General features: G+C 39.5%; 1 protein-coding gene across 2 annotated transcripts in view; it reads left to right on the top strand.

The window, feature by feature from the left end:
• dip2ba (disco-interacting protein 2 homolog Ba) overlaps positions 1-16,207 on the top strand; it is a 51,113-nt gene that overhangs the window by 15,083 nt on the left and 19,823 nt on the right. For both annotated transcript variants that reach the window (XM_074680820.1, XM_074680821.1), the window contains exons 2-4: positions 13,972-14,043; positions 15,363-15,518; positions 15,628-15,753. In XM_074680820.1, coding sequence (XP_074536921.1) covers positions 13,972-14,043; positions 15,363-15,518; positions 15,628-15,753 — 354 coding nt within the window. The remainder of the gene's footprint in view (positions 1-13,971; positions 14,044-15,362; positions 15,519-15,627; positions 15,754-16,207) is intronic.

The raw sequence follows: 16,207 nt of genomic DNA on the forward strand, positions 1-16,207 counted from the left end.
TGTTACATACTGTAGATAAGTGTAAGATGGTGAATTAACAGACGTGTTAACTATGTAGTTTAGATTTCTCAGAGAGCAAAAGTTGCCCATCTCTAAAGTAGAAATCTGATTTCAATTCTGTGACTGTGTCAACACCACGGTACAGACACAGTACGCTCAAGGAGAGTGCTGTCTCTGCCAAATTCAACCAAAAGTCAACCAAAGTGATTCAAAGAAACCCTCTGCTCTCAGACAAGGGGAATTCTTTAAAGTCATCGAGGCAAAAACAACTTGAGGATGCTGACCACCCAATCCTAAGAAAAGTAAACAGTTTGTTGTTCTCCCAGTTTGTTGTTTTCATGATATGAAATTTGATCAGAGAAACTCTCACACAGCTGACCTGAAGTGTTTTCTTTTTTTTTCAACATTCTTTTTTATTGAATCTTTGGCACAAAGTAACCAGAAATTTACCATTCGTTACAATGAATGCGTGCATTTTCGCATAGGAAAATCAAAACGTGATAAAAAAAGGTATGCGTATTTACAAACTTACATAATCGTAGACATATGCGCATTAAACCCCCCCCCCAAAAAAGGCCATATCTGCATTAAGTTTTTCAGAATAAAAGAGAAAAAAAAAAAAAAAAGAACAAATAAATAAATAAATAAATAAAACAAAATAAGATAAGATTAAAAAAAACAACAGAAATTGATTCAATAAAATAATAAAATATTTAAAGTATTTAGAAAAAAAGGAAAAGAAAAAAATAAGCTATATACCCATATACATACATATATTAAGTAATAGTTATAACCAAAATAACTAGAAAAAAAATGAATAATAAAATACAGTTATAAGAATTAGAAGAGTTAAATGAAACAATTACAGTTTACAATAATAATACTAATACTACTACTACTACTACTACTACTACTACATAAATAATACAATTACATACACATAAATAAATAATTAAATAAATAAATAAATAAATAAATGAAAATGACCTGAAGTGTTTTCATCCTGTTCAGGTTAGCCTGTCTGATAACCCTTTGGTGTTTGACAAAGGGAGGGGGAAGTTATGATATGTGCAGCATATGGGTGTGTGTGCTGCTGTGTAGATTGTGCACCTGCTTTAACGACAAAGTCTAAACTGAAGACGTTAGTGTAATATTCAGGGTACAGCTTTGATGTCTTTTATGTTTCCTGAGAGTCCTTATTGTGGCTGAACTAATGCCACTCCTATACTTTCACTTTCAGTTTTCAATACTCCACCCTTTCCCACAGCCTCTGTACTGATGTTTCCTTTCATAACACAAACATAAGTGTTTCCTAACTATGATCTTTAGGCTCTGAAACCACATACTGTATGTTTTCTGTTGAACTGACTGAGTTAACAGGAAAATGTTGGTGAAAACCTCATTTATGAACTGCCACACCAGCCAGGATAAGAAACTATCACAGCAGTGAATAAAATTTACTTATTATCAAGACATGTCAAGTTTGTACGAAGACCACAGAAGGCCGTGTAGTTGCACTTCATGAGGTTCACTTTGGTCCAGGCAGTCCAGGTTTGAATTAGGGCTGCACGATTATCGCAATCGCAATCGCAATGTCAGCACACGCAATTATGTAATCGCAAAAGAGGATATCGCAATCGCAATCGCAATGTCAGCACATGCAATTCAGATTTTTCTCCATGATAACCAAGCAAGCCTGTAGACTCATCATGACACAACTTTTTTTATTAAATCACAAGCACAATCGCAATCGCAATATTGTCCACCTAATCGCAAATCGCACCTTTTCCTCAAATCGTGCAGCTCTAGTTTGAATCCAGCCTGTGGCCTCTTTTCTGCATGGCTTCAAATTTAAATAGGCTGCGGTTCATTTCCTTATGGCCAGACCTTTACGGTAAACTGAAAACTGACTGAATATTTCATGTCTCTATGCTTTTTTTCTGTGTTCACTATAAACTCCAAAACTTTGACAAATTGATCAGTACTTCCGCTTCAGCTCCCTACACGTGAGTTTACTTTTCCATGTGTGCTGAAAAGTCTGGTTGAAGGAGCTGGACAGAAAACATAAGACATCCCGAAAATGATTGAATGGATGAAAAATCTCACTCTGCCCAACTTAAATCATTAGGATATGACAGTTCACTTAAGACCCACAGGATCTAGCCCTGAATACAAACCAGATCTCTCTCTCCATGTCAGGAGAAATGACACTCCCTGAGCCTTTTCTCAGCTGGCTGGCAGATTTCCTCATCCATCCAGGGATCACTTCATCTCCACTGTCTGCCTGAAAACCCCCACCTGGAGCAGCCAGGTCCCAGAGGATTTGTAGGCCTGCTTTTGGAGTGGAAAACATTGGTCCTGGAGGTGGGGGGCGTTTGTATAAATGTTTCAATCCTTTTCCAGACATGAACAATATACTGTCTGTGTGAGGTCACTGTTCTGCTGCTGTTACACAAAAGAAATACTGGTTCAGTTTCTGGTTTCTGACTCTTATACCTCAGCCAACCCTAACATCAAACTGTTTACCTGACGACTGATGTTGACTGATTATTTTTTTAATCTGACACTGGAGAATAACATCTGATAGTGATATAAAAACTTCAGCTCAAGTTTGGGTTAGATTAACATGATCATATCTCCAAAATGTTTATAGCATAGACTGTATAAAACATGGATGTAGCCTCTGTGACGTCACCAGTCTGTTCCTGACACTTGAAATGAAGCCAACCTGCAGCCACATATGACGCCCGTTGCAAGTTTCCTTTCGAACAGCTACATGGCGCCCGTCAGCCACGTGACCTGAGCTGTGTCTCTGATTGGACAATCAAACGATCCTAATAACTTCTAAACCACTGAGTTTGAAAAAAATTCACTCTCCGTACAGTGTGTGCCGATAGTGAAATCTAGGGATGGGTACCTTTCATATTTGAAACTATACGGTACCGATGCCCGGTTCCTGGCAATCGGTATCGGTACTCAACGGTACCAAGTTTCGGTACTTTTTTGTGTTAATGTGGTAAAAAATATCACATTGTTTAATAATGAAATATAAAAAAAATTCAATTTAACAAATTTATTCTTCAATATATAACCTTGCAATGCTGTGTTCATGTCCAGCTTGGAAAATCACCTACTCTTCCAATCCCTCACAGTCATGGATGTATTTAGGTACCTAAACATGGTACCTTTTGGTTTTACATGAATTGATACCCGGTACTTTTGACAGGATTTGGTCGGTACCTATAAAAGTACCTAATTCCGTACCCATCCCTAGTGAAATCAGCGTTTTAGATCCAAGCTGCTTTTTGAACCAGGCTGTAAATATGCTTTTTAATGCTGTATAAGTTTGTTTTTATGGCTGGATGTGTATGTGACTTCCAGCCAGCCTCAAGCGCATTCTCAGCAACATTTAGCACTTCCACATAGGCTTCATTTTTACTAACTGGATGTTGCCCCTTGGTTTAAAGCAAGGCAGTTTTATTTTTTCATACACGATGGAACTTAATGTGCTTTGTGTAAAAACAACAAACGTATCTTCTTGAAATTACCACTATTGTAATGTCTTAAGATTTGATATTACTCTTTCATCCAGGCTAAGCCTGACTTGTTGTATATTATTATTCATTTGTAAAACTGGGCTTCCGTACAGAGGAGAGACATAAAGTGAAAAACTTGTGTGTGTGTGTCACCTCTCGTTCAGAGGGAAGTGAGGTTTAAAGGCAGCATATTCATACATGAATGTAAATTTAGAGTATAGGAATGTGCTTTTCTACTTGCTGTAATTTCAGAGCATGAGCTCTAGAAATAACCCTCTAACATCTACTTTACCCAGTGACCAGGTGCACTTTAGGCTTCAGCCACACTCATTCATTTGCATTTCCTGCTGAGAGCTCTTTAACCATGTTCTCAGCACAGTCTGCCCCTTGTTTTTGTGTTTCTGCTCAGAGTCTCTATAAATAAGATCCTGTGGGTGACGTTAGTTCCTCTCACATCCCCTGTGTTTATGTGTGTATTTACATGTAAATGTGTGTGCTGTGGCTGTTGCTGAGAGTATTTGTTTTTGAGCTCTGCGTGCCTCCTCTGTGAATCCTCGCAGAGACCCTACGGGAGAATAGCTTTCTTTGATTTGTTGCTATCTGTTTCTCGTGAGAGTTGTATCAGTGTTGTACGTTAGCATCACATTGACCACGGACAATGCTGCTCTGATAAACAAAGGCAGCTTTGTGCAGATTGAAGCGGCATCACTGGCTCAAGGCCCGACTATGACCTCACAGGGCTAGAAACAGGCCTACACAGCAGACTAGCCTCAATTTAAACATTTTTTTTGTCATTTATCTCCTTAGTAAATCCACACAAATGCCCAGACAGTGCTATGTAATCTATTAGGTTATCTGTAATCTGAGATTACGGATTAGGATAAAGCAAAAAATGCAAACGCTACATTGCCTCATTGAACTGTGTGTGTGCTGCCATGTTTGTGAGTAGCCTGCGCGACATGTAGGCTCTTGTGCTCATGTGAGGAAAGGAACTGATACTATGAGGCAAGAGGAAACTGTGGGTGGCAGAAACAGTTATGTTACGCTTCCTCCCAGAGCTGGATGTCACCAGGCTAATCTGCCCACAGTAATTACAGAGCTCTGCAGCGGGAGGGCTTAATACACGGGTTTAAGTAAGGTGGTCAGTTATGGCACCTCACACTGTGTGGATCTGTTCTCGCAACCTCAACAGAAAACACATCAAACGAAGCGCCATTGCTACACCATGGACAGGAAAGTGGAAGTCTTAGTCATTGCTGGTGGGGTTAGCATGATGTTGTGGTAAACCAGGGAATGCTTGTAGGCCAATCAGCTGATTCTTAAAGCCATTTAGGATCCACCACCACCGCACTTATTACATAAACCTTGTACCTCTGTGACTGGCTTTAATCTGATTGTTCCTGCTGGTGCGTTGTTAAGTTAGTGGACATTAACTACTGTCCAGACTCTCCTGTCTGCTGACATCAACCATTAGCTCCTTGTTTGTTTTTTGGGGCAATCATTAGCCTGCTGGTGACCTCTAGCTGATACCAAGAACCCCACAAAACCTGTGCTGAGTCCTTGATTTTCACTGCTTTGTTTCTGCTGGATTATTTCCATCATCTTGTTGCTGAATCTGTAACCCAGGGTGCCTCTTCTTTGAAGAACAACAAAAAACCTAAAGGCACTTTCACACTCTTGATTTTTCAAACTGCCTTTGGGTTTTTCTTTAACAAAATGAGCTCTCACTACTAAACAGATGGAAAACTTTGGCAGTAGAAAAGTGCTTCACTAAGCCTATCAGGCAGAGGAGCATTTTACAAAATTAAGAGGAGTTAGTCACGAGCCAACTAATATCAGTAAGAGGAAAAAAGAAAAGCACAGTTGGCAGCCAGGGTTACTCAGACTGAATGAAAAACCAGGGGCCTCGACGCCTTTGTTGCTGAAGATTTATTGAGATTTCCAAGAGACTGAAGTGCTGTTTGTTGAAAGTAGCACCTGGAATTGAAACTCTAAATGAAATCTTTCCAGTACTTCTTCTATTTTCAATTCTAATTTCACATGTTGAATGACACTCCTCACATACAGCACGCTCCTCTACCCATAACCCCAGCCCTTCCTCCTCTGTGCTCTCTGACTGTGTGCTGTTCTCATACTTCTGTTCATTGCTCATCATTTACTCACCATTTATGTGGGATTAGTGTTCCTCTTTTGGTTGCTTTGAGAAAACCAAAACCATTGTTAAAGCATACCAAGAAGCAGGACTTGTGTTACGTCAGTCACAGTTAGATGGTTCAGTCTTTTAGCTGCTGAGAGACATTACTGTCAAAGTGCTACAACATTGGCTCATGATCATGTTGCAGTCCTTTAAACAGAGGGCCACACGGATGCAGGGTTTCTGTCTTTAATGGAGGCAAGAAATATATTTTACAAGCACTTCATAAAATGATTCTGTTATTAAACTGTAGAAATTTGGCGCTTATTTTTGAGATACACCCATCAGTCCTCATATTGAACCATTGCTTAGGGATTTTGCACATTGTTGAGTCCTGATCCGATATCATTGTCCAACCCTGTAAAGCCTGACCCATTAAAAAAAAAAGAAAAAAAAAACTGGAAAATTTCTCATTCTCATCTCACTGTGATGTTTTTAACACTTTTACCAAAATCCACTGTTTTTGTTGATGATACTTTTTCGGCATCTTATTTGACACATTGGATGGTTTTGAAAACTTCTTGAGTAAAGTAAAAGTACATTCTTTTAATGCACCTAATACAAATTTCAGAAATGTTTAACAATTTTGATGTGATTCTTACAAATTCTTAAAAGTAAGCAATGATTTTCCTGTAAAAATGTGTGTGGATGATTTAAGAGAGCAGCTTTTTTGAAAAGGACCAAAATACAACTTCAGCTGCCCGTAGTGTAATGTAATCCTCAAGGGGGTAAAATACATTTTTTAAACAGGTTTTTAACAGATTTTTATGGAAACTCATTCATTGTGTTGATGAGATAGAGATCTTTGAAAAATATGTGTCAAAATGATCTGTATAGGTCAAAGTGTTGAGCCTTCATAGAGCTGGAGGAGTAATATTTTGCTATACTTCCCAAACCTCTCATTTGAAGACATTACAAAAGTTTGTTCTGCTTAAAGTTACCCACTTGAAAAATACCACTTTCACTCCACTCCATTCCACTTTTGGGCAAAATAGCAAGAATACTGCTGATTATGGTTCATATCCAATTGAACAGTTCTGTTCTGTTGTAATGTGACCAGATTCGAGTTTAGATCCAATGCTAGGGGTGGATCTGTGCATCCCTACTCTATCACTGCACCAGTAGAAGTAGTAGTAAAGCACAGTGTTTGGCTTTACACCAGTTTTTAACCTTTACATTACTGTTCATGTGTCACATAGTGGATCTACAGTTGATAAACAGAGGTTGTCTGCAGCACAGTTAAACTCATTTAAACACTGGTGGCATGTCTTGGACATTGCAGTTACAGCAGAATGCAGAGTTAAACTTACAGTTTCTCTCTTCTATTTAATATCTACTACCGCAAACACTAAATACGTACATATAGTTGTTTTTTTAAGGGTGCAAAGTTTGTTCACAGCCTTATTTAAGATCACAGTCACATAGATACATATAGGCCCGTCACGATAACAAATTTTGTTAGACAATATTTTTCCAAAATATTATTGCCGATAAACAATATTATTGTCAATATTATTGTCAATATTATTTAGATTTTTTCCCCATTTTTTCATTGATGTAATTACGATAAATGGGATAATAAAGTGAGTACACCATATCAAAAGCAAGAAACTTTAATTTCTTAAGAGTATTTAACTGTAATTAAAAGGTCAGGATCTTTTAAATAAAATAAATTAAACAAAAAATATAATAAACTTAACAAACAAGAAAGAGAAAAAAATACAATGAAAATGAAATGGACTCTCTTTTAGTAAAAAATACATGTCAATGAAAATAATTAACACTAATCAAAAACAATAAAACATAGACCCTGTCTCTAAAGAAAAAATGAAACTCAAAAAAAAAAACAAAAAAAAACCCAATAAAAACTATAGCTTAAATAAAAGGGAGTTTATACAGTTCCTGAATTGTTTGTAACATGTACTTTTTTCCCAGTCAATCCGTACTGTCTGTCAAACATTTTTAACATTTCTGGCTTTCAACCGTATTGAAGGGCTGCATTTCTTGGGCAATGTTGCTGTCTTTGAGCGCCCACCATTTGGCGCTTTTATTTTTATTCACTTTGCCGACCAAAAGCCTCAGTAAGTGCTGATTGTCAAAGAACAAGGCTCCGCTGCACCTCCCTCTTCTTCTTCTTCGTTGCCACTATTTGCAAACAAATGTGACATATCAGCTCGTTGGTGTTCATGAGCTCACACTTTGTTCATTCTGATTAAAAACAAAATATTCCCACACTGGGACCGTGGCAGGCGGCTTAAGAACCCTATCTTTTGTGCCATCACTCATATTAGCGTGTGTTTCCTCCTTACCCCTTAGGACGCTCGCTTCAGCTCTCGCTGCGGGAGCGGAGCAGCCCCGTCTTCACCCCAAAGATCGCATTTTTGACAGATGCTCACTCCACTACACTCCGCTATAGAACCTATGCACCCCGATGTTAGGAAAGATAGACGTATTGAGCCATCTTCTCATTCAGCCTCTTTGGTCGAAAGAGAGGAGGAAAACAAACATGCATGCACGTGTCAGTTTATCGAGGCTGGCAAACTTACTGAGGACGTTTTTATTTATCGTTCAGTTAATTGATTAATTGATTATCGTGACAGGCCTAGATACATATGGAATTTTCCGAACTGGTAAAAGGTGTGTATGACGCTCAGGGCACTCACAGTGTTGAGAAAAGGTTAAACAGATAAGCTGCATCAACACAAAAGACTGTTCTGTCGTGGATCAGATCAGAGAATGCCTCTGCAGATTAAAAACAAAGTGGTCACTAATGCCTGGATGCATGACTTCTACTGTGAAATGCTTTTATGTCAGAATGGGCTTCAGCTGGCTGTAGTGATCGGTGTAACTCACTGGGAATGCTGTCGGTGTTCTTTCCCCCTCGGTGACCCGGTGCCTTCAGCTGTTAGAGGATCATCTCTCTCTCTGACTTGTGCTGAGGGCAAAGGTCAACAACAGCTGTTTAAAAGAAGAGTCAGAGGGTCACTGCCATCATGTCGTTTTTAATGAGCCTTTCAAACACACTCATTTGTCTGTTTTGACACCCAGCTTTAAAAAGATAATCCAAACAGACTGAATACAGCGACCCCTGATTATGATGAAAAATTCAAATATTACAGAGACTTTGTCACTGAGTTTAGATACTCCACCAGACGTGTGCACACTCTCTAAAGAACAAACTACACTGAGCAGCATATGTCTGGACAACAAAGCATGCACATGATCCTGGTTTGACACACTGACACACATCTCACAGAGTAGGCCCGTAATGCCACTCATCTCTGGCCTCAGTCAGCATTCATTCCTCTGTGTACTGTAGCACAAGTTAACCTGCACCAGCTGTGTATATATACACACACTAACATGTAGATACATTCACTTCCTGCACCTCAGGGGACTTTCTGTCCAATGAGCAAGCCATCCTGGCCAGTTGGCTCTCGCTGTTAGCACGGACTTCTCCAATCAGCACATTCCTCTTTCTCTAGACAGACACAGGGAGACGGTTTTGGCAGTGCACGCACAGGGTGGGGTAACGCTCATATCCTGTCCCCTGACCTCAGATTGCACACACACTCACACACACACAGAGGCACACACCATCACTGTACTGTTTTTCTTCTCATTCTAGCACTCAAAACACCACATTCTTGCTCTTTAAACATGCAGCTTTTCCTCTGTTTTCCAGCAGCTGTCACAGTCGCTCTTTCAAACCAGAGCCCTCAGTGTCTGTGTGCCAGTGTGGTCGTGCCAGTCCACGCCTGTTGTTATGTCCCACACCAATACAGACTCTGCTCTGTCTGTGTTAATGACCTTCCTCTCTCCATCTTTCCATCCCTCCCTTCCTCCCTCCGGGCACCACTTGGGCACCACCGATCTCAGTCTCTTCAACAACAATGACGCTCCAGTCCACTGCAATCAATTTGTTGTTGATTGTTACACTCGCACATCTTCTCTGTCTCTGTTCTCTACTGAAGAAATGTGCTGCTTCTGGCATGGAAAGAGAAACTGAGAAATACAGACTGCAAATGACATTTTCTGTCTTTTTTTGTCACAAGTAGATCGCAGGCATGGTTGTGCACTCAGGCATGAAGTTGAAGCTGAATACTTTTCACCCCGTTTGAGCTTTTTTACGCAGACAATGACAGAGCACCCAATCACACAATCTCTCTCTAAAACAGTCTGTTTTTTTCCTCCTAAGTTACATGAACTCTCTGCTCCCTACCCCCTCCCCTGTTTCTCATACTTTCATAGTGTTGTGAAACCTCAAAGTTTCTCTGCCTGGAAAGGATCAGAAAAACACTCACTGATTCAAGCCATACTGAAAATCTACACACTCAGGAGCTTCCTCTTTAATTCTGGTAAACATTACACACGAGGATAGTGACCAGGGTGTGTACAAGAGCTTCAAGACTTAACACACAATCTCAGTCACACATGGGACCCCCACCCAGTGTTGGTCCAATCTGCTGTTTAACATTTGCTTCCCTCTCTCCCCCTTATCTTTCTCTCATTTCACATAAGTAGGGATGGGTAACTTTCACATTTGAAATAATATGGTACCAATGCCAGGTACCTAGCAGTTGGCACTCAATGGTACCAATTTTTGGTACTTTTGTGTGTGTTTATGTGGTAATTGATATTAATTTGTTTAATAATAAAATCTCAGAGTTTTTCAGTTTCACATATTTATTTCTCAGTATATAAACTAATAATGTTGTGTTCTTGTCCAGCATGGAAAACTGCCTACTACTCCACTCCCACACTGTCACAAGAATGTGCTTAGGTACCGAAACATGGTACAGTTTGATTTTACGTGAATCGGTACTTGGTTCTACAGATGGAATATATACATATAAATTGTACAAAGGTACCTAATTCGGTACCCATTCCTACACACTAGTACCAAGGTTATAATAGTTAACTAAAACGAAACTAAAAAGAAAATCTAAAATTTAAAATACATTGCAGTTAACTCAAACTAATAAAAACTAGAAAAGAGAACAAAAACGATAAGTAAACTAAAACTGTATCTTGTGTTCACAAAACTAACTGAAACTAGTCAATATTAAAGACAAAATTCCCTCAGTTATAGTTTTTGACAATATTAATAGCCTTTAGGATTTAAATTAATCCGACACATTTTCCCAACCACTTTTAAGACAGTTTTAGGCAGTTCTCAGCGCCAAACGACACCATCATAGCGACGTACTGGGACGTGCTTGTTTACTGCACTGACTGGCTGTGCGCTGTGCTGCCACGAAATGTAGAGGAGCAATGAATCAGAGCATCTGTAATAGTTTAATTTCATGTGAGTCTGACTTTATTGTTACAGAGTCCAAGTTTCTAATTATTTAAGCTCATATTGTATTGTGTTATATAATTTATGTTTATATTATTTTTATTTAATTTATGTTAACATTATTTTATATAATTTATGTATATATTAATATATTAAGTTTATATTATTTTCTTGTGTTTTAGGCAGCAGCCAACAGTTCAGTATCAGCATTGACTGAGCAGTGAGCACTATGTTGAACTGGAAAATAAACAGTATTACAAAATATTTACTCTGACCTTTTTGAATCCTCCACCTGGTTATGAAAAAACTAAAACTAAACTAAAACCAAGCCTTGTTGCAAAAATTAAAACTAAATAAAAACTAGAATGCCTGTTCCAAAACTAATTAAAACTAAACTATAATGGAAAAAAACTGTCAAAACTAACTAAAACTAAACTATAATGGAAAAAAATGTCAAAACTAACTAAAACTAAACTATAATGACAAATCCAAAACTATTTTAACCTTGACTAGTACACAGTCATAAATTGTTATTGATGTGGGCTTATGACAAATTCACTGGATATTACAAAAATTAGGTTACTGCTATTGCTCAAACACCGCTGATGCCAGTTGTCGTGCTGATCAAACACAATAATAAGTCACAGTGAAGAGTTATCAGATTGTTATAAACACTGAAATTAAAACTCATGGCTCTTTATGACCCAGTATAGTGAACAAGACCATCAGAGATCTGGTGTATTATCCTCATATTATGGCTGTCAGCATTAACAGGTTTATCACAATGCAACTAAGACTAATCCAGAGTTAGTTACATTATCAGTTATAACACCTGAATACTAGCACCACCTTCGAGCTAAGCAGGAACAGCTGTTCACACCGATGTCAGTGGACAACCACATCACAACAAGCCAAAAGCCTTTGTTCTGGAGAGTGAGTTGCCACAAACCTGTGGTTGAAATGAAATTGAGGAAGTTGAGCGCAGCACTGAATGGGAAGCATCGGACTGCAGGCCAGCCAGCGCTGCAGAGGATGTACGTCATTGTATTCATTTGACTTCCAAATCAAAACACAAGGTTTGCTTTGCATTGCTAACATGGGGTTTAAAATGGTTTGAAATGAAATTTAATGTGATTTCGACATGTGATTTAGAAGAAATTCTAGTGATGATCCCTGATTTACAAAACAACTGGTCCTACCCTACACCACTACACACTACAAAGTTAACTTATACACCTGCTGAACAATTACTGACACTCTATACCTTTTTGAATTATTTGACTGTTGCACTTTTAAAACAAACATGTATTTCCATAACAAAATGGCTCTACTTTTTATGCACAGAGTTGATAAAAAAGTCTGTTTTGTTTATGAAAGGGTTTTCTAAAATTCATACATCTTCTTCCCCTGACACGTTGATATGTATTCTGTTTTTTTCTATCAACTAATATTTTGAAGCATAAAAGTAAAACTGACTTCTGCTAGAATTACAACATTACAATAACAAACAACAGTATTGCATTGCTTGCAGAAAAAGCAAAATGAGCCAAAGATTGCAAAATCTAGCAATCATTGTTGACTCATGACACATTTTGAGGAACGTGTTGTTGCTGGTCTCGGTCTTGAACACTCACACATTATGAAGAGGTTTCCCTGGTGAAATACAAATTTTTTTTTTATTATGTCAGATGGCAAAACCAGTTTGTTGTAAACATATGGTGTGCTTCTAGGACAAAGTGCATCAGGAGAGGAGCTGGCTGTGACATGCTTCAGGTTAGCTTTACTGTGGACTCAAAGCTTGTGTAGCAGAAATTAAGCCAATCATAAAGATGCAGGATGTGTGCCGGAAACACTGTGTAATATGATTGAAGCATTGTATTTTTAATGAGCTTGTATTTCTGTGTATCCTGTTGCACAGGTTTCAGTATAGTGGTCAGTATTAGAACGGAAACAGTGGTAGAGAACATCTCCAACACACACACACGACTTCTGCTCACTCTGGCTTCTCTTAGTGACTCACCCCAACACAACCCTGTTATCTTTTCTTCTCCTTTTTTTCTCCTGGTCTCAGTTGGGTGTAGGGGGGTCTCCTTGTTGTCACGGGTTACAGTGTGAAGGAGGTGTCAGTGGTTTGAGGCTAAGCAGTCCTTTGGCACACTGCACTTGACATAGCACACAGTGTTATCACTGGACACAGAGGAAGGGGAATAATAATGCCTGAGTGAAAGTTTGCCGTAGACTGTTGTTTGTGTGTACAAGGGGAGTTTGTGTGTACGTAGGTTAACTCCATAGGGTGTGTCTTGCATGCGTGCTTGTTACACAGACAGGCTGTGTGTTTTGGGGTCCCCAGCTAAGTGGACTTTGTCTTTCTCTCCTGCTTTATGACAAACTGTGGTAGCAGTGGGAGTCCTGCCAGTCCAAGGCCGACAGATGAGGGGAAGGGGTGGGGCTGGTTTACAGTGGGAAAAGAGGAGGTGGAGGAGGAGATAAATGGCTGAGTCCCATGTGAAAGTTGCTCACATGGCTTCCTTTTCTTCTCTGCTTTCTATCCAGAACTTTTCCTGATAGCCTTCACTTTAGCCATTGTTCTCTGCTTGGCCCAGTTATCTAGCAGTAACCATAATCATACTTTGGTTTGTAGCTCTGGAGAGATTCTTGTGCTCACATCATGTTTGTTCACCGGGGCTAATATCAGGCTAAACAATGGAGTTATCTCCACGCCTGGTTGTAAATGGACTAAGCTGTCAACATGTGGAGTCCAGTGCATTTACTTTGGAGAAGATTATAATTATGACTCAACCCTAAGTATGTGTGAGCTAAAGCAGAGGCTGCCTTTGTGAGTGTTTCTCAAACTTTAACAGATTTCTGTTTGTGCTGTCAGCTGTGTTTGTGTGGTCATCATGACTAACATCACGGTGTGGTGTCGCTGTCTTCTCTCCTAGGTGACATCACGCAGAAGGGCTATGAGAAGAAGAGAGCCAAGCTGTTGGCCCCATACATCACACATTTGCCAAGTAAGACCAACTTCTCCTCTTTTTCCTCTTCTCTTCTCTGCTTGACTTCATTTCACTTAAACCCTCTTTCTGTCTCTACATGTCACTTTAATCTCATCTGTCAGCATTTTCTGTGCTTGTCACACTTCAGAGGGGAAACCTAAAGCTCTTGCATCAGAACTTGGCAATAAATGACCTCAGTATACTGGAAATTGCTTCTAAGCCGGTGCCCCCTCCCTTTGTTCTGTGAAAGGAATGACATTAAAAAAACTTTGTAAGTGTGCTTCAATTGCTCTGTTTTTTTCAGCTGAGAAAAAAAAAAACACAGATTAAACTTCACTATGAATGTCCACTCCAATGGGAAACCCCTTTGTGCAAGCTGTCAAAGGCAATGTCTGGCTTTCTGTGGCACTCTAGTGGCCAAAATGGGAACTACACCTATGATAAAAACAGTACTGGATTATTTCTCTAATAACTGTGACAAAACTGTTACAAATCCTACAGAATTTCAAATCAACACTTATTTGCCTCAAAGTTTTTAAACACAGTGGGAACACAGTTTGCCAAAACCTCAGTTAGTTTACAAGAACACCGTAAAAAAAGAAGGTAACAGAGCTTCGCTGCACCACTGTGAGCGAGTCACCTCTGTCCTCATTGCTGAGCTGCTCAGCTTTTTCACAGACAGATGACTTGTATGAGGGTGTGGTGTTTCCTTAGGAAAATTGCACCATATTAGCACCAACATGAAAAAGTCCCTCCTAATGCGTCAGAGAAATACAGTACGTAACTTTGCAGGAGCATGCAGGAAACTGCTAGAGATTTTTAAGGACATGTGTAATGTTTGTTACTGGCATTTAATTTCCACAGGTGATGTTGAGGTCTGTTGTCGTGGACAGCTTGTTCTGCACGTTTAAACAGGTTTTAGGAAGCTTTGAAGCTCCAAAGGTCACCTCCTGCTCCTGCACTCGTCCCCTCAGGCCTCCTTATCTATCTGAAGCATCATCTCTCCAGAGGCTTTACCAGGCTCTGCTGGGGAAGAGGACAGTGAACTGAAAATATTTTAGCTCAAATCTAGCCTAGTTTCACGTTTTAACAGAACAAGTTAAACGGTGAAGTACATGTCCTTATTTCATCCTATACTCAGAGGCTCTGTGAAGCTAAATTAGAGAGCTTTTCAGAACACTATATAATGTTTAAGCCTACATGATGCTTAATGGAATTACGTAAATCAAAAGTGTTAAATATGTTCCAAGGTATCAATCCATGAGCCCTTTCTTTTGTGTTCCTTATGCAATCTCCACACTTTCTTTTATAAATTTACACGTTCTTCTGCTTCGTAGATGTGGATCTATCTCTGCCAGATGTACAGCTTTCCCCTGGCCACAGTGCTGACCCCAGCCCAAGTCCTGAGGCCCCAGGCCCCTCCACGTCTTCAGCCTCCAGACACCACCGTGCACACCGCAGTGGAGGGGCCAGAGACGACAGATACAGATCAGGTACATGATAAACATGTAGAAGATAAAAAAGATCCCCCCCATCAAATCAGTGTGATTCATCTCCATCCTTTCCTCGCTGTCTCACTGTAAATGCTTAATCTTTATGTAGACATCCACACAGAGGCTGTTCAGGCAGCACTTGCCAAGCACAAAGAGGAAAAGATGGCACTGCCAATGCCAACGAAGAGACGCTCAGCCTTTGTCCAGTCTCCTGTAGATAACTGCACACCTCCAGGTATGCTGGACTCTTTAAACTTAGAGGGTAACGTAACTTGTTTCTCAGTCAGAAAGTATCTGCCAAATGCAGATGACTACTTCCTATTGAAAGCAGATGAAGTATAACTACTGAGGAGTAGGGGTGGGTACAGAATAAGGTACTTTTATAGGTACCGACAGAATTCTGCCAGAAGTACCAGGTACCAATTCATGTAAAATCAAAAAGTACCATGTTTAGGTACCTGAATGCATCCTTGTGACTGTGCGGGAGTGGAAAAGAGGAGGTGATTTTACAAGCTGGACATGAAAACAGCATTGCAAGGTTATATGTTGAAGAATAAATATGTTCAATTAAAAAAGATTTTATTATTCAACAAATTGATGTTTTTTACCACATCAACACAAAAAAGAACTGAAAATTGGTACTGTTGAGTACCGATACAGATAGCCAGGTACATGGCATTGAGTCCCTT

Source organism: Halichoeres trimaculatus, unplaced genomic scaffold (genome assembly GCF_033239565.1).
Source record: "Halichoeres trimaculatus isolate MK-OKI-2021-1 unplaced genomic scaffold, fHalTri1.1 fHalTri1_scaffold_11, whole genome shotgun sequence".
NCBI lineage: Eukaryota > Metazoa > Chordata > Actinopteri > Labriformes > Labridae > Halichoeres > Halichoeres trimaculatus.